At 48.4% G+C, this 19377-nt stretch overlaps 1 protein-coding gene across 1 annotated transcript in view; it reads right to left on the bottom strand.

The window, feature by feature from the left end:
* Positions 1-19377, bottom strand: part of GLTP (glycolipid transfer protein) — a 75056-nt gene that overhangs the window by 11309 nt on the left and 44370 nt on the right. Inside the window, exon 2 of the mRNA XM_030219188.1 lies at positions 13737-13795. Coding sequence (XP_030075048.1) covers positions 13737-13795 — 59 coding nt within the window. The remainder of the gene's footprint in view (positions 1-13736; positions 13796-19377) is intronic.

Raw genomic sequence — 19377 nt, 5'->3', positions numbered from 1 at the left:
GAGAGAGAGCCCCCTGTTAACAATTTACCAGCACACCCCTGGAACCACCAAAATTATATGAAATACTTAATGTCACAGCTCACACCAGTATAAACTCATACATATATTTTTTTTCATATAGAGAACCCTCAGATATCTTCCACTGTTCATGCAGACAATGATGCTGCTATAAAGTGGTATAGCACTTCTTTCATCGGGTTGCTCTAAAGAAGTTTTTTGGGAGACTTTCTCATTTTGCTTCCCAACACCACAGTGCTATAATAATCACATTATCTTTAAAAATATATATATACTTGGTGAAAAGCTGTGCACTTATCTCGCCTCGCTGTAAAAAAATACTGATTTTCAATGTACATCACACGCCTTCCCCTGGAACCGCCTGACTCCGCGGGTTTCAATTGCTTTCTTCAGGGACGAGGGTTAAGGCTAAGGAGTTCTCTTCTTCCTTAGTCACCAGAGACATCGATATTGTTCATTCGTCTTCTGTTGGCAAAGGTATAGAGCATTGACCACATTGCCGCCTTGCAAGTTATCTGCCAGAGACAGTAAGGTAGGTTCTGCCCAGGATGTCACTCTATGCGTCCTTGAATGAGCTTGCAAGGCTGGAGGACCTTGCTTCCCTGCAAGCAAATAAGCCATCTAGAAATTGCGGGCTTAGAAGCCATGAGGCCAAGCCTCTGTTTAACAAAAAAGGCACAAAAAAAAACCTCATTAGATTATCTGGAAGTCACAAATGAGGACTACTGTGTTTCCCCGAAAATAAGACAGACACTGTCTTATATTTATTTTTCCTCCCCAAAACACGCTAAGTCTTATTTTCGGGGGAATGTCTTATTTTCTGGGAAACATTGGTCGCCCCCCCCCCCCCGTCACTCCCGGAACTAACCTGAACGTCAGGCGAGGGCGGGACATGGAAGGAAGGAGAGGTCTGCCCTGCTGCGCTGCTGCTTCAAATCCGAACTTGCGAAGGTGAAAGGAGCTTCAGGTTAGTTCCGGGAGCGACAGAGGGGGGGGGGGGCCGGCGACCTCGGGTGGCTCTCGGCGGCCCTGCTTAAAAAAAAAAAGTTTGGTCTTACTTTTGGGGGGATGTCTTATATTTTAAATTTGCAGGAAAACCCCGGTAGGTCTTATTTTCGTGGTAGGTCCTATTTTCGGGGAAACACGGTATGCACAAAGAGAAGCTTCAAAGATGAAAAAACTGAGCCTCCTCATCCTTTCTGTGAAAAAGGACAGAAGTTCCACAGATTGGTTGAGATGAAATGCAGATACCACTTTTGGAAGAAGAAAGGAACCATACACAGGGAGACCCCTGCCTCCAAAAAGCAAAAAAAGGATCCTGACAAGAGCGAGCCTGAAGTTCCAAAATGTTAAGTGCCGACGAAACAGCCACTGTGTCTTTAAGCATAAGATCTTTCAAGAAGGCCTTCCTGAGTAGCTCAAAAGGAGGCATCTGAAGAGCCCAAAGAACTAAATTAAGGTTCCACTCTGGGCACGGTGTACGAAAGAGGCCCTAGGCGGACTGCTCCCCACAAGACTCGAACGATATCCAGGTGAGTTGCAAGAGACATCTTCTGTAGTCAGCCCCTGAAACAGGCCAAAGCTGCAACCTGAACTTTGAGAGAACCCAATGCCAATCCTTTCTGAAGACATGCCTGGAGAAAGAATAGGATGTGCACCATCTGAGCAGAGAAGGGTGAAATAGTATCTGCACGTGTGTGAAATGTTGTTGCCTTTTTTCCCTAAGCGTGTGTATAACATCAATGCATACGCTAGGTGATTTCCCTAATAAGCCGCTTGCAGAATTTCCACGCATCTCATTTGCATGTTATTTGCTAAGAGCATCGATTGCTGTTTCAAAATTGGTAAGTTCAACCACGGCGTCATGAGCAGGCTTCCACACAGATTAGCTAGCTGCCAACATTTTCTGTCTACAACTGTTCTTCCTCCCATAAAACAAAGTTCAAAAGCCATCAGCAATCACAAGGTTTTCTCATTACGCTTTCAAATATTTAAACCCAGACTTGGCTTCTCCTGCCCCACTAACCCTGCAGTATCTGTGCCAAAGTTGGCACAACAGTCTCTCCTCTGGGCTTCCTATACTTTAGGCCAGTCCTGCCCCCCCCCCCTCCCCCCCGGGGTTGTGCAGCTGTCACTCTCACTCCCACACTATTACTCTCTCTTTCCACTTTTTCATCTACAGTTCTAAGGCAAGTTTGTTCCCTCCAGTCTTCTCCACAGTTAAACCGTTCCCAATACAAACCCCTCAACACACAGCCCTGGCTTTTTACTTCTCAGCCTTAAGGGTTGGGGCAGCCTCCTCTCTTGCCATATCCTCACACACCAGCCCTCCCCCCAGGCTGCTTTAATTAACAAAACAGTTCTTTAGCCAATGGAAGCCTCCAAAGGCTCAAATAAAACTTCTCCAACACTTTTGTCAAGCCTCTTGTTCAGCACCAGGGCTATTCCTCATCCACCTCCTGTCTCAGGCTGCCCTTCTCTACAGGGGCTTACACCATCCAGTTCCACCACTTCTTGGCCGAGTGTCTATTTCAGGTCCTATTTGCCCTGGGCTAGATAACCCGCTTACCCTCTGCAAGTCTCATGTCCACCCAGAAGCGGAGCCAGGTTGACGGCGCAGGGGGAGCGAATGCGGCGTGAAAGCGGACTTCCGCCGGCGCACATTTTTAATTAAACATGAGAAAAAAATAGGCGCCGGCATAACTCCGTTTGGCGGAGCAGCCGCTCCCCTGGCGCCCCACCTAGCTATGCCACTGTGTCCACCGCTTCCTGGTTAAGCATCTACTCCGGGGTCCTCCTTGCTCTTGGACAAGAGCTTGCTCTGGGGGTCCTTTCTCAAAGCTGGAAGGGAGCTCCTTTCTCTCCCCTCTGTGTCCGAGACTTTCTATCTCTGGGCTGGACTTCCTGGATGTGGGAGTTCGCCAACCCTTTCCCCAGACCCCTCCCACCTGTGAGTGGCAGCTAGAGGGTTTAGAGTATTTGGAGCCTTCCTCCTAATGAGGTGCCTTTCCTGTTGCTAAGAGACACTACAATTACCTTCATTCCTGGGATTCCGGCCCATGTTTTCCTTCTTCCCTTCTGAGCCCATATTCCCTCTCGAAGGTCCCATATACTATTCCAAAAGGAAGATAGAGGGCTCTAAGCACTGGGACCATGGTCTGACCACCACAGCAGTTATGCACATGCGGTATTTAACAACAACTTAGCATCTGGCCCTTGAATCCAGTGGAGTAGCTACGTGGGGCCTGAGGGGGCCTGGACCCCCCTCCCGGCGAACCCGCCCCCGCCTACCTTCACTTTTGCTGGCGGGGGACCCCACTCCCTGCCAGCTGACGTCCTCTCCATCCTGCTCCTGCTGTTGCATGCATTGCTGACGTCCTGCACGTTGTACGTGCAACGTCAGACTCAGAGAACAGAACTCTTGCATGCAACAAGAGCAGGAGCAGGACCGAGAGGACGTCGGCTGGCGGGGAGTGGAGTCCCCCGCCAGCAAAAGTGAAGGTAGGCGGCAGCGGGGGAGGGTTCGCGGCGGGAGGGGGGGGTCGGAAAAGACGTGGGGGGGCGGCGCCGGGGGGAGGGCTAAAATGTCGGGCTTTGGACCCCCCTCCCACGGAAATCTGCTTGAAATCACTGCTACCCCACGGTTGTGCCGGGCAGAAGACAAGCAGAATCAGAAGTGGGGGTGGGGGTGGAGCGATGATCTCGATTCTGCAGGCCTTATGTTCTAGATCCCTCCACCCCCACCCAAGGGAAAGATTGTGGCTTGCTAAGCGGCAAATAATATTTATTTTGAACTTTTCCTGCAGTCTGGGCTTAGGGTTGAGAGGAAGAGTGAGGTACTGAAGAGGAATCAGTCAGCAGAAAGAAAAAAATCTAAAACAAAAAATAAACCTAAGGTGCTGTGAACAGAGCTATTTGACACGGCCGTGGAAACAAAAGAAAAAGGACTGAAGGGGACAAAGGCATTTCCCACCTCTTCTTAAGGTTACGGCTGGGGATGGGTGATTATTGGAGGAATAAAAAATTTGGATGTTACTCAAAGGGTTTTCCAGCCCTGAAGTGGGGGAGGGGGAATTATTAGAGTGAATATTGTGTTTGGTTTTAGTAATTTGCTTATGTATTTTTTAGATTGCAATAAAATTGATTTAAAAAGACTAACGGAGAAGAGAAAGCACATCTTCCTCGAGATCCTTCCACTGAAATCTCACACCGTGCTCTCAGGTGTGGTCCCTGTTGTTCTGGGGCAGCTTCCTGTTGCTGTTTCTTCCAAAGTCTGGCCACTAACAGCAGTTTAAGGTTGGGCTGACAGGTTGTTATCGTCAGGAAAAATGCGATAGTATTCCTCCCATCCTCCATCTGAAGCCCTCTTTTCTTTAGAATCGATATTTAATTAAATGTCATATTTTAGGTCATACCCCTGAGGCAGCCCCACAGTGGGTGAAGCATGGACCACACATCTGGTACTCCTGTTAATAAAGATATTTTCTCGAGAACTTTACTCTGGGATCTGCTGCATTTTCTGTATTCTATAAAGTGTGGCACAAGTTAAGCATCTAATTCCGAGTGCTAAGTATGAATTCTTTGTTTTATTTACGACTCTTTTCCAGACATTTTTTAATTTTATTTATTTAGATTTTGCTCACACCTTTTTCAGTAGTAGCTCAACGTGAGTTACATTCAGGTACTCTGGATATTTCTCTGTCCCAGGAGGGCTCACAATCTAAGTTTGTACCTGAGGCAATGGAGGGTTAAGTGGCTTGCCCAAGATCACAAGGAATGGCAGTGGGATTTGAACTGGCCACCTCTGGATTGCAAGACTGTACTCTAACCACTAGGCCACTCCTCCACTGGCAACATTCCATCTAGAATCTCAAATAGTAGCAACAGAATCTCAAAAAGTGGCAACATTCCATGTAGAATCACCAATATTTATTTATTTACTTATTAAGATTTTGCTCACACCTTTTTCAGTAGTAGCTCAAGGTGAGTTACATTCAGGTACTCTGGATATTTCTCTGTCCCAGGAGAGCTCACAATCTAAGTTTGTACCTGAGGCAATGGAGGGTTAAGTGACTTTGCCCAAGATCACAAGGGCAGCAGTGGGATTTGAACTGGGTGCTCTAACCACTAGGCCACTCCTCCACTATAGCAACATTCCATGTAGAATCTCAGATAATATGAACATTCCATATAGAATCTCAAATAGTAGCAACATTCCATGTAAAATCTCAGATAGTAGCAACAGAATCTCAAATAATTTACTTGGATTTTGCTCACACCCTTTTCAGTAGTAGCTCAAGGTGAGTTACATTCAGGTACTCTGGATATTTCTCTGTCCCAGGAGGGCTCACAATCTAAGTTTGTACCTGAGGCAATGGAGGCTTAAGTGACTTGCCCAAGATCACGAGGAGCAGCAGTGGGATTTGAACCAGCCACCTCTGGATTGCAAGACCAGTGCTCTAACCACTAGGCCACTACTCCACTCCAGTGTTGCATTTGTACAATAAAAACTTATAGATCTGTATGTTTTTCTTTTCAAGTTTCCATTTGGTGCATGTACTCTAAATACTACGTAAAGATCCTCTTGTAAAATGGAAAATGAACTATTTAAGCCAATTTGTGGTGGTCTTGTGTGTGCATGTTGGGGGTTTTCTCCTCTCCTCCTTTCCCTAGGGGAGATTGTTTTCTTAGATGGAAACGCTACATTGTTGGGATTTCTAGTTTTACTGGTGTTGAGGACTGTCCCCTTCATGCGTGCAAGTGGCATGCTCAGTTTCATTAAAACGAGCGTGCACAGCGACTGAAAACAGAACAGGGCGCCAGGCAATGTGAGACCAGCGCGAGATAAACGCTTTAACTGGCAGGGGTTGGGGACACCCACCAGCCAAGGTACCTTCGCAGTGGCGGGGGGGGGGGGGGGCAGCAGCGGGGAGGCAAGTGAATATGTGCCCCCCTCCCCTCCCGTCGAGGTCTGGCTATGCCCCTGACGAACGCCTAAAGTCATTCCATTTTTGCTCGTTGGTCCTGCTGTTCCGTTGTTCTACAGTCACTCTTAGAGAATCTGGGCACCCAGATTCCATTACCGAATACGTATGTATGTATATGCCAAAGTTTATTTACATAAATGCCCTTTGGTGTATAAATGACTTTATTCTACTACATGTGTGCATAATTGTGGGACACCCACTTGCATTTGCATACTAAGATTACAGAACACCGCTTGGCACACAACTAACACTTGCATGTAAATCTGTAACCATCATGCACACAATTGTCAGTGTTCCGAGTGCGCAAATGGCACTTACCTTTCGGCACTCACGTTACAGAATGAGGCGGTCAGTGGCTCACTATTACCACGAAGGTCAATTCTATAAAAAGGGCACCCGGTAAAAGCCTGTTCTATAAAGAAGGGAGGCACATATTTTCCTTTACAAAATAGTAGCCTAACCAGCAGGGGCATAACTAGGTGGGGCCACGGGGGCATGGGACCCAGCAGATTTAGCCCTGGCCCCCCTGCTTTCACCCCCGCCCGCCAACCCTCCCCCGCCACATTCGACCCCCCCCCCCCACACCACCGCCACCAACCCTCCCCCGCTGCTGCCACCATCAGGTACCTTTGCTGGCGGGGGTCCCCAACCCCCACCAGCCAAAGTCCTCTTCAGCACTGGTCTCCGAGTCCGGCGCGTTGCTCATCTGGATTCTGTTTCTGCGAGTCCTGACGTCCTGCACGTAGGAACGTCACAGAAACAGAATCCAGATCAGTGAACACGCCAGACTCGAAGACTGGTGCTGAAGGGGACTTTGGTTGGCGGGGGTTGGGAGTGGCGGAAGGGGGGGGGTCTAAAATGTGCCCCCTCACCTCGGGCTCTGGACCCCCCTCCCGCTGAAGTCTGGCTACGCCCCTGCTAACCAGCTCTGGACCCCCCTCCCGCTGAAGTCTGGCTAAGCCCCTGCTAACCAGGAATATACACATCTAGAATTTAGGTGAGGGCATTTATGCCAGCTGTGAGCACCTAAATGCTGAAGATACTTGTAGAAGTGTTATAGAACAGTGCTTCTCAACTCGGTCCAATCAGGTTTTCAGGATATTCCCAGTTAATATACAATATCCTACACTACTAACAGATCTCCCTTATTCCAATCCAGGCACAATCTAATGCCTAACTATCAATAACGTGACTGCTACTCACTTAATTAAGCTATTTTAACCTCTATTTATATGCTACATATATTTTTTTAATGTGCTAGTGACTGATATACATGTACCTTCCTATAATAGTATTTCATTCATCCACCCAAATACTATTATAGGAAGGTACATGTATATCAGCCACTAGCACATTAAAAAAATATATGTAGCATATAAATAGAGGTTAAAATAGCTTAATTAAGTGAGTAGCAGTCACGTTATTGATAGTTAATATACAGGAGAGATTTACATATCAAGGAGGCAATGCATGCCTGTACCCTGCAACACAACTAAACCAAAGCTCGTAATGGACATATAATTCTTCCTCTCTACGATTCCCTAATGTGTCTGTAGACATGAACCTTATTCTACCACAACATTACTGTATTTGTTCATACTGGAATTGGCGAACGGCTTTACGGTACTATGTAAGCCATAGCATATTGTAGGTTCTATACTAGACTATAACAGAATTTTTAAAAAATAGATTTACTCTGCACATTATGACTTAAGAAAAATGTTAGCAAGTATTTTTTTCACGGAGAGAGTAGTGGATGCTTGGAATGCCCTCCCGCGGGAGGTGGTGGAAATGGAAACGGTAACGGAATTCAAACATGTGTGGGATAAACAAAGGAATCTTGTGCGGAAGGAATAGATCCTCAGGAGCTTAGTCAAGATCGGGAGGCGGGGCTGGTGCTTGGGAGGCAGGGATAGTGCTGGACAGACTTATACGGTCTGTGCCAGAGCCGGTGGTTGGGAGGTGGGGCTGGTGGTTGGGAGGCGAGGATAGTGCTGGGCAGACTTGTACAGTCTGTGCCAGAGCTGGTGGTTGGGAGGCGAGGATAGTGCTGGGCAGACTTGTACGGTCTGAGGTGGGGCTGGTGGTTGGGAGGCGAGGATAGTGCTGGGCAGACTTGTACAGTCTGTGCCAGAGCTGGTGGTTGGGAGGTGGGGCTGGTGGTTGGGAGGCGAGGATAGTGCTGGGCAGACTTATACGGTCTGTGCCAGAGCCAGTGGTTGGGAGGTGGGGCTGGTGGTTGGGAGGCGAGGATAGTGCTGGGCAGACTTGTACAGTCTGTGCCAGAGCTGGTGGTTGGGAGGCGAGGATAGTGCTGGGCAGACTTGTACGGTCTGTGCCAGAGCTGGTGGTTGGGAGGTGGGGCTGGTGGTTGGGAGGCGAGGATAGTGCTGGGCAGACTTGTACAGTCTGTGCCAGAGCTGGTGGTTGGGAGGCGAGGATAGTGCTGGGCAGACTTGTACGGTCTGTGCCAGAGCTGGTGGTTGGGAGGTGGGGCTGGTGGTTGGGAGGCGAGGATAGTGCTGGGCAGACTTGTACAGTCTGTGCCAGAGCTGGTGGTTGGGAGGTGGGGCTGGTGGTTGGGAGGCGAGGATAGTGCTGGGCAGACTTATACGGTCTGTGCCAGAGCCGGTGGTTGGGAGGTGGGGCTGGTGGTTGGGAGGCGAGGATAGTGCTGGGCAGACTTGTACAGTCTGTGCCAGAGCTGGTGGTTGGGAGGCGAGGATAGTGCTGGGCAGACTTGTACGGTCTGTGCCAGAGCTGGTGGTGGGAAGCGGGACTGGTGCTTGGGAGGCAGGGATAGTGCTGGGCAGACTTATACGGTCTGTGCCAGAGCCGGTGGTTGGGAGGTGGGGCTGGTGGTTGGGAGGCGAGGATAGTGCTGGGCAGACTTGTACAGTCTGTGCCAGAGCTGGTGGTTGGGAGGCGAGGATAGTGCTGGGCAGACTTGTACGGTCTGTGCCAGAGCTGGTGGTTGGGAGGTGGGGCTGGTGGTTGGGAGGCGAGGATAGTGCTGGGCAGACTTGTACAGTCTGTGCCAGAGCTGGTGGTTGGGAGGTGGGGCTGGTGGTTGGGAGGCGAGGATAGTGCTGGGCAGACTTATACGGTCTGTGCCAGAGCCGGTGGTTGGGAGGTGGGGCTGGTGGTTGGGAGGCGAGGATAGTGCTGGGCAGACTTATACGGTCTGTGCCAGAGCTGGTGGTTGGGAGGCGAGGCTGGTGGTTGGGAGGCGAGGATAGTGCTGGGCAGACTTATACGGTCTGTGCCAGAGCTGGTGGTTGGGAGGCGAGGATAGTGCTGGGCAGACTTGTACAGTCTGTGCCAGAGCTGGTGGTTGGGAGGTGGGGCTGGTGGTTGGGAGGCGAGGATAGTGCTGGGCAGACTTATACGGTCTGTGCCAGAGCCGGTGGTTGGGAGGCGAGGATAGTGCTGGGCAGACTTGTACAGTCTGTGCCAGAGCTGGTGGTTGGGAGGCGAGGATAGTGCTGGGCAGACTTGTACGGTCTGAGGTGGGGCTGGTGGTTGGGAGGCGAGGATAGTGCTGGGCAGACTTGTACAGTCTGTGCCAGAGCTGGTGGTTGGGAGGTGGGGCTGGTGGTTGGGAGGCGAGGATAGTGCTGGGCAGACTTGTACAGTCTGTGCCAGAGCTGGTGGTTGGGAGGTGGGGCTGGTGGTTGGGAGGCGAGGATAGTGCTGGGCAGACTTATACGGTCTGTGCCAGAGCCGGTGGTTGGGAGGTGGGGCTGGTGGTTGGGAGGCGAGGATAGTGCTGGGCAGACTTATACGGTCTGTGCCAGAGCTGGTGGTTGGGAGGCGAGGATAGTGCTGGGCAGACTTGTACAGTCTGTGCCAGAGCTGGTGGTTGGGAGGTGGGGCTGGTGGTTGGGAGGCGAGGATAGTGCTGGGCAGACTTATACGGTCTGTGCCAGAGCCGGTGGTTGGGAGGCGAGGATAGTGCTGGGCAGACTTGTACAGTCTGTGCCAGAGCTGGTGGTTGGGAGGCGAGGATAGTGCTGGGCAGACTTGTACGGTCTGTGCCAGAGCTGGTGGTGGGAAGCGGGACTGGTGCTTGGGAGGCAGGGATAGTGCTGGGCAGACTTGTACAGTCTGTGCCAGAGCTGGTGGTTGGGAGGTGGGGCTGGTGGTTGGGAGGCGAGGATAGTGCTGGGCAGACTTGTACAGTCTGTGCCAGAGCTGGTGGTTGGGAGGCGAGGATAGTGCTGGGCAGACTTGTACGGTCTGTGCCAGAGCTGGTGGTTGGGAGGTGGGGCTGGTGGTTGGGAGGCGAGGATAGTGCTGGGCAGACTTGTACAGTCTGTGCCAGAGCTGGTGGTTGGGAGGTGGGGCTGGTGGTTGGGAGGCGAGGATAGTGCTGGGCAGACTTATACGGTCTGTGCCAGAGCCGGTGGTTGGGAGGTGGGGCTGGTGGTTGGGAGGCGAGGATAGTGCTGGGCAGACTTGTACAGTCTGTGCCAGAGCTGGTGGTTGGGAGGCGAGGATAGTGCTGGGCAGACTTGTACGGTCTGTGCCAGAGCTGGTGGTGGGAAGCGGGACTGGTGCTTGGGAGGCAGGGATAGTGCTGGGCAGACTTATACGGTCTGTGCCAGAGCCGGTGGTTGGGAGGTGGGGCTGGTGGTTGGGAGGCGAGGATAGTGCTGGGCAGACTTGTACAGTCTGTGCCAGAGCTGGTGGTTGGGAGGCGAGGATAGTGCTGGGCAGACTTGTACGGTCTGTGCCAGAGCTGGTGGTTGGGAGGTGGGGCTGGTGGTTGGGAGGCGAGGATAGTGCTGGGCAGACTTGTACAGTCTGTGCCAGAGCTGGTGGTTGGGAGGTGGGGCTGGTGGTTGGGAGGCGAGGATAGTGCTGGGCAGACTTATACGGTCTGTGCCAGAGCCGGTGGTTGGGAGGTGGGGCTGGTGGTTGGGAGGCGAGGATAGTGCTGGGCAGACTTGTACAGTCTGTGCCAGAGCTGGTGGTTGGGAGGTGGGGCTGGTGGTTCGGAGGCGAGGATAGTGCTGGGCAGACTTATACGGTCTGTGCCAGAGCCGGTGGTTGGGAGGTGGGGCTGGTGGTTGGGAGGCAAGGATAGTGCTGGGCAGACTTGTACAGTCTGTGCCAGAGCTGGTGGTTGGGAGGCGAGGATAGTGCTGGGCAGACTTATACGGTCTGTGCCAGAGCCGGTGGTTGGGAGGTGGGGCTGGTGGTTGGGAGGCGAGGATAGTGCTGGGCAGACTTATACGGTCTGTGCCAGAGCTGGTGGTTGGGAGGTGGGGCTGGTGGTTGGGAGGCGAGGATAGTGCTGGGCAGACTTGTACAGTCTGTGCCAGAGCTGGTGGTTGGGAGGTGGGGCTGGTGGTTGGGAGGCGAGGATAGTGCTGGGCAGACTTATACGGTCTGTGCCAGAGCCGGTGGTTGGGAGGTGAGGCTGGTGGTTGGGAGGCGAGGATAGTGCTGGGCAGACTTGTACAGTCTGTGCTAGAGCTGGTGGTTGGGAGGCGAGGATAGTGCTGGGCAGACTTGTAGGGTCTGTGCCAGAGCTGGTGGTTGGGAGGTGGGGCTGGTGGTTGGGAGGCGAGGATAGAGCTGGGCAGACTTATACGGTCTGTGCCCTGAAGAGCACAGGTACAAATCAAAGTAGGGTATACACAAAAAGCAGCACATATGAGTTATCTTGTTGGGCAGACTGGATGGACTGGGCAGGTCTTTTTCTGCCATCATCTACTATGTTACATTGAGCCTGCAAATAGGTGGGAAAATGTGGGATACAAATGTAACAAATAAATAAATAAATCTCTTATGCCTATTCACTGTGGATATCCTGAAAACATTACGTAACTAGGTGTGTCTCACGGACTGGGTTGAGAAAGCAGTATTACAGAATATAAAGTGTGAGTGTAACAGAGTCCCCGTTCAGGTTCCAACCATTCATTCCCCCCACCCCCTTTGCAAATACACACTATACAAGACAGGCACATTTACAAAATAGCGCCAGAGGCAAAAATTTAGCATCTGTGAAAATAATGGCTGCTTCTTGGTTTTAGGTGCTTTTTGGGGGACGCATGGATTTGTTCATGTACAAACCAAGGTCCTTCTATGCCAACGCTTATCCTAGATTGCTTTTATCATTCAAATATTAAACCACAGTATGTAAGCATCTGGCAACCTCATGCAAAGTGAAGCACAATTTAAACTGACTTTTTTTCTTCATCTCATCCATGTATTCTTCCCTCTGCCCCCAATATGACCTATGTATCCGATTCATGGGGAAATGTGATCCGCTATAGAAAAATATCCTCTTTATGCGCTGCCTGAGTCAATAGTAACAAACACACAGAAGTAGAGGATTTTTTTTTCTACAGTCACGCAAGCTACTAACATCCCCATGAAATCAGTTTATGTCGGCAGTAAAACATAAACCGTGCTGGAGCAGAGAAGCTGCATGCATAATATACAGGCATGAAACGTTCATTTGTTCTCTTAAACGTGTTTCACTTATTACATGTTCCCAAGCCTTCACATACATATTTGAATTATTGTTAAGTTTACATGGGGTGAGTGGGGGGAATAGTTATTGGACAGTCATATAAATGAACTGCAAATCTGCACAGAACATAAATGGGACAATTATTAAAGCATAGGATATTGATCACTTAGTACATGAACAAAACCTATGTTTATTAAAGTCCCACCAAAAAAGCACACTATATAGTCGCAAGATAAACGGTTAATATTTCCAAGAGTGGTTTGTCCCTTGTCTCATCTCAGCAAACACTAAGGGAGCCTTTTAACCAAATGGCAGTAAAAGGTGGCCCATGGTGGCGTTCGCACGTGGAGATTGCCATGTGTTGAGGCCACCTTTTACTGTCTCCGGTAAAAGTGGCTCTCTTAACCCATTAGTGCCCAATAAGTACATAAGTAATGCCACACTGGGAAAAGACCAAGGGTCCATCGAGCCCAGCATCCTGTCCACGACAGCGGTCAATCCAGGCCAAGGGCACCTGGCAAGCTTCCCAAACGTACAAACATTCTGTACATGTTATTCCTGGAAGTGTGGATTTTTCCCAAGTCCATTTAGTAGTGGTTTAAGGACTTCTCCTTTAGGAAACAGTCAAACCCCTTTTTAAACTCTGCTAAGCTAACCGCCTTCACCACGTTCTCTGGCAACGAATTCCAGAGTTTAATAATGCGTTGGGTGAAGAAAGATTTTCTCCGATTTGTTTTAAATTTACTACACTGTAGTTTCATTGCATGCCCCCTAGTCCTAGTATTTTTGGAAAGCGTGAACAGACGCTTCACACCCACCTGTTCCACTCCACTCACTATTTTATATACCTCTATCATATCTTCCCTCAGCCGTCTCTTCTCCAAGCTGAAAAGCCCTAGCCTCCTTAGTCTTTCTTCATAGGGAAGTCGTCCCATCCCCGCTATCATTTTAGTCGCCCTTCGCTGCACCTTTTCCAATTCTACTATATCTTTCTGATTTGTTCCCATTGGGCACTAATGGGTTAAGGAGGCAATAAATGGCTGTGCGGCAATTAAAAAATTGCCATGTAACCATTTACCGCCTCTGTCCGATTACGACCAGGCACGCCACCCCCCAGCGCTAAGCCATGCTAGCAGCTGCCAATTGCACTAATGCCGACACAGCCCATTCACTTTGAATGGGCTGCGTCAGCACTGCCACGCAGGTTAGTAAATGGAAGGGGGGGAGGTAAAAGAGTAAAGACATACCATGATGTTTCCACTTATATCTGCTTTGATGGGTGAAAATACAGCACTCCCCATGCAATCTGCAAATAAATATGAAAAATATGAATTCTTCCAAGTATTAACAAATACAGTTTATTTACAAGAAAATACCAAGCGCTACACTAGGAAACTGACCCTCAAGATCAGTAAGTTTTTGATATTATGATTCAGATATTAGGCAGGTTGCAAAGAGAAAACAGTGACAGCTTGGGTCAAGGTGATGACGTTTATTTCAATACAGCCAAAAGCTGAAGGGCTGCAGCATTGATGATGGCATTAACACTTTGTGAAAATTACCCCTGATCATTCGACCTTCAAAAAATATCTTAAGACCTTCTTATTTGGAAAAACATACGCTCCAAGACCCGCCCCGCATCTCTTCCTATTGAATTCAATTTCTCTTTCCGCATTTCCCCACCTTTGCTATTACTCTCTAGCCTCTTTCACTACAATGTCGTTGACCGTTTGTTGTAGAATTGATTTATGATTTAATTACTGTAAGCCACATTGGGTCTGCCCGTGGGTGGGAAAATGTGGGATATAAATGCTATAAATTAATTAACTAACACTGACACCACTGCACTTTGTCCAGAGATGAAAGATCTCCAAAACTATCACGTGATTTATATAAAAGCCTCATGTTCCTGCCTTATATTTCAGCTATTATTATTATTACATTTGTACCCCGCGCTTTCCCACATACAGCAGGTTCAGTGCGGCTTACAAAGTAAAAAAAAAAAAGCATTACAAAGGACATGTAAGAAGAATATTACAAACTGTGAGAAACATAATGGCAACAGTGCCCAAGAGCATATGAATTGGAATAGGGGAGGTAAACAAGGAAAGGATAGAATAGGTAAAAGGGAAGGAGATTGGGAGGGATATGGTATAAAAGGATGGAGAAGAGAAGATTGGGGATTGAGTATAAGGGGATTTGAGGATAAGGTCAGAGGTGCAATTGGTGTCAAAGTCAGTGTCATCTTCAGATGGGCTGGTAGAATTAAGTTGGTTCATTAGGGTAAGCTTGTTTGAACAAATGGGACTTTAACATTTTCCTGAATGGTAAATCTGATTAACACAGACAAACAGAACAGATAAGGGATAAGGGAACTACTTAAGGTGGGAATGATGAAAACGGACATGGGTACTGAACAAATGAACAGGGGTTAGGAGTCAAAAGCAGCCTCAAAAAGGCACAAGGTTGAAGGGAAGCCGCTGAAGATCCGGCCAGGATGAGGTCACAAGTTATATGGGCGCATTTGGAAAACAAACTGATGGACAATAGCAGGATAGTGGTTAGCAGAGTTCTCTAGCCTCCTTCCCCACCCCTACATACATAGTAACATAGTAGATGACGGCAGAAAAAGACCCACACGGTCCATCCAGTCTGCCCAACAAGATAAACTCATATGTGCTACTTTTTGTGTATACCTTACCTTGATTTGTACCTGTCTTTTTCAGGGCACAGACCATACAAGTCTGGCCAGCAGTACTTCCCGCCTCCCAACCACCAGTCCCACCTCCCATCACCGGCTCTGGCACAGACCATATAAGTCTGCCCAGCACTATCCCTGCCTCCCAACCACCAGCCCCACCTCCCACCACCGGTTCTGGCACAGGCCGTATAAGTCTGCCCAGCACCATCCTCGCCTCTGGCTCTGCCACCCAATCTCGGCTAAGCTCCTTAGGATCCATTCCTTCTGAACAAGATTCCTTTATGTTTATCCCACGCATGTTTGAATTCCGTTACCGTTTTCATTTCCACCATGACAGACAAATACAGCACCTTAGAACAGGAGGAAAGGAGAGCAAGCGTGAGCAGCAGGGCAGTAGGTGGAACAAGATCTGCACCAGAATATAATGGGTTTGGGGTAGCAGTTGCCAGAAAAGAAATGCAGTTACCACGTCTGTCAGAGGTGCTCAAATCCAGTCCTTGAGGTCCATAACCCAGCCTGGTTTTCAGGATTTCCACAATGAGTACGTATGCGATCTATTTGCATGCATATTCATTGTGGAAATCCTGAAAACCAGGCTGGGCTATGAACTTCAAGGACTGGAATTTTGGACCCCTGATGAACGTACTCCTAACAACCCACCCCATTAACGTGCGCTGGGGAGAAGGAGTCCGTGAAAACACAACTACACAGCAACTGCCGTTTCGACCCTGGCAAGCAAGTGATGGTGGTAAAATTTGGAATAGACCATGGTGTGCACTTTAAGCAACTTTCTCTCTCTCTGAAGCCCACCCATCACATTTTGAATGAAGTCAATCACCACCTCCCTTATTCAATGGCAGTATCCTCAGTAGCATAAAACAGTCAATAAGAATGTGATACTTATCTGGATCAAAGCCAGTCACACACAATAGCTTCAACAACAGATCAACAGGTGGAAAGGTTTCCTGTGGCTTGTCTTGTAACAGTACACTCTGTAGTTTACATGCCTTAAATGCCTCACCTTTGTGTGGACAGAGATCCAAAGAGTTACTCTGCAGTATCACTACACATGTAAGAATGGCCTCGTTTGCATGGGCGAAGCATTTTTCTTTGCAGTCCAAAGGCTTGCGACTACTGCATGCAATAGAGAATGACACAGGGACAAAGTCTGTCCCTGTAGGCCCCGTCTCCTTCCCCATCCCCGTGGACTCTGTCCTCATCTGCAAAAGCCTCGAAAACTTATGATTTTATATTTAAATCTTTTTATAGAAGTATAAAAAGAAATAGTATGCTGTGCAACTGTTTATAAATCGCAAACAGAAAACAATAACAACAAAGAGAAACTATAATAACCCCCCCCCACCCTCTACCTTTCCAACGCAACGATAGCTGACTTCTACTACCCCAAGGAACCCTAATCCAGCCTATTAAATTGTCCAGGGATACAAAATATAACCCATTCTGAGTGTATGCCCTAACGGGGGTAGAAATATGCCCTATGAAGCACTGCTGTGATATTTTAATCTGTGGATGAATAAGTCATCACCAATCTCAGGTTTCAGTCTAGCTCTCCTGTCCTCCACAGTCCTTCCTGCAATAGATGTCTTCCTAGAAGATGTGCTGGTAGCAGGAATGTACAGGACCCCCCCCCCCCCCCCCCCCCCGGTGCAAATTTTGCTAGTTATGGCCAGCAAGTTTGCTTGTTTAAAAAAAAAAAAAAAAATCTAAATATTATTGTCTGCAGCACTCACACAGTCCAGTTCATTATCAGGCTTCAAAGTAGAAAATGACATGGGGACAAAATCTGTCCCCGTCCCCATGGGCTCTATATCCCCATCCTCGCCCTGTCCCCGCAGGATCTATCCCCACCCCGTTGTTGAATGAAAGAATCCCCTCTGCTACTATTTTCTCTGGTAGCATCAGTGAGCTGCTGCAGTTTCTCACCCATTTGCAAATCTGAAAAATCAGGGAGGCCATAAATCACTAGAAAAAACAAACAGCGTATTTAAAGAAAAGGGGACACACACACACGACAAAAATATACTTCCTTGAAAAGTTTTGCTAATGGTCCTGTCAGTTTTATTAAAAAACAAAACAAAACCCCACAGCACTACCAAAGACTGATTTAAACATTTGTCCCTGATTCACAGAGGTCTAGGATTTCTTTCACACTCATATGCCCAACTATTTGTTGCCTAGCTCTCTGTCACTTTACAAATGAAACGAACAGCGGGGAAAAAAAAATCTAATCCGTATAAGGAAAATGGTTGTTGCTATTAATGATCAGAGGCAACTTTCCACAAGACTTAGCACATATTGTTAATTGTGCTTGTTTAACAAACTGGTTTTGGAGGTTATTAGATATTTATATACTGTCCGTTTGTAATATTTGTCTTATGTTTTTTAATGATCTGCCTGAATCGACAGTGATTTCCAAAATAGAATCCTGTAGACTAAAGCAGATTACAAATTATATTTATACTAGTAAAAAAGGCCCGTTGAAATATTTGTTGGACAAGCCTTAGTGTGATCATGGAAATTCACTGTTTTTCCCTTTGAGGCCAGTGAAATGTTTGTACTAAGCACCTTTCACATTTACATTCTTTAAATTTCTATAGTTGAAAGTAAATTAATGTTATGTTGCTTTACAGTCTGAGTTATTCAGAATGCATTATAATCAAGACCAAGAAATGTTAATATGCCCTAGAACACTATATTTGAGCTATCCAGAGTCTGCCCATCCACACCAATTACTACAGTACAATCCCATCCTCTCCTTCAGAGATCCTCGGAGCTTGTCTCATGCTTTCTTAAATCCAAATACTGTCTGTCTCTACCATCTCTGCTGGGAGGTTGTTCCACACATCCACATTATTTCCTTAGATTACTCCTGTGTAGGGTTACCATATTTTGTCCCCCAAAAAGGACACATGCCCCACCCCCCACCCCCTTTCACGCCCTCCCCCCTCACACCCCCCACCCCCTTTCACGCCCTCCCCCCCTCCCCCCATCACAGACCCCGTCACCCACCCTCCCCTTACTACTGCCCTGGTGGTCTAGTGACCTCTTCGGGGCAGGAAAGAGCCCCCTCTTTCCTGTCCGGAGCGCTGCCCTGCATGCATCCTTCCTTTTGCTGATCTCGGTGCCGATTGAAAATGGCCACCGAGAGTTGAAGTCTCGCAAGGTCACTTCAACTCTCGGTGGCCATTTTAAATCGGCGCCAAGATCAGCAAAAGGAAGGATGCATGCAGGGCAGCGCTCCAGGCAGGAAAGAGGGGGCTCTTTCCTGCCCGAAGGCGGAAGAAGTCACTAGACCACCAGGGCAGTAGTAAGTTAAGGGGAGGGGAGGCTAGCAATCTGCCCATTTGTCCGGATTTCTGGACAAACTGGCAGGCTGAGGCAGATTGGCAAAACCCGCCCGGTTGCCCGAGGACATGTCTGGGTAAATCCAGACATATGGTAATCCTACTCCCGTGTCCATCACGTTGCAGCTTCATCCAGTGACCATGTTCCACAGTTTCCTTTGCATTAGAAGAGGCCCACTTCCTGTGCATTTATACCTTGCAAGTATTTAAGTGTCTAATCACATCTCCCCCAACCTGCCATACTTCCAAAGAGTAATTTATTTTTATTTTTTTTGTTACATTTGTACTCCGCGCTTTCCCACTCATGGCAGGCTCAATATGGCTTACATGGGGCAATGGAGGGTTAAGTGACTTGCCCAGAGTCACAAGGAGCTGCCTGTGCCTGAAGTGGGAATCGAACTCAGACCAAAGTCCACCACCCTAACCACTAGGCCACTCCTCCACTGTTGCTACTATTTGAGATTCTACATGGAATGTTGCTATTCCACTAGAAGTCGGCCCTTGCAGATCACCAATGTGGCCACGCAGGCTTCTGCTTCTGTGAGTCTGACGTCCTGCACGTACGTGCAGGACGTCAGACTCACAGAAACAGAAGCCTGCGCAGCCTTCTACATTAGTGGAATAGCAACATTCCATGTAGAATCTCCAATAGTACTACTACTACTACTACTTAGCATTTCTATAGCAACATTCCATGTAGAATCTCCAATAGTAGCAACATTCCATGTAGAATCTCCAATAGTATCTATTTTATTTTTGTTACATTTGTACCCCGCGCTTTCCCACTCATGGCAGGCTCAATGCGGCTTACATGGGGCAATG

Source organism: Microcaecilia unicolor, chromosome 11 (genome assembly GCF_901765095.1).
Source record: "Microcaecilia unicolor chromosome 11, aMicUni1.1, whole genome shotgun sequence".
Lineage (NCBI taxonomy): Eukaryota > Metazoa > Chordata > Amphibia > Gymnophiona > Siphonopidae > Microcaecilia > Microcaecilia unicolor.
Note: the sequence above shows the minus strand (reverse complement) of the source record. Positions and strands in the feature narration are given on the sequence as shown.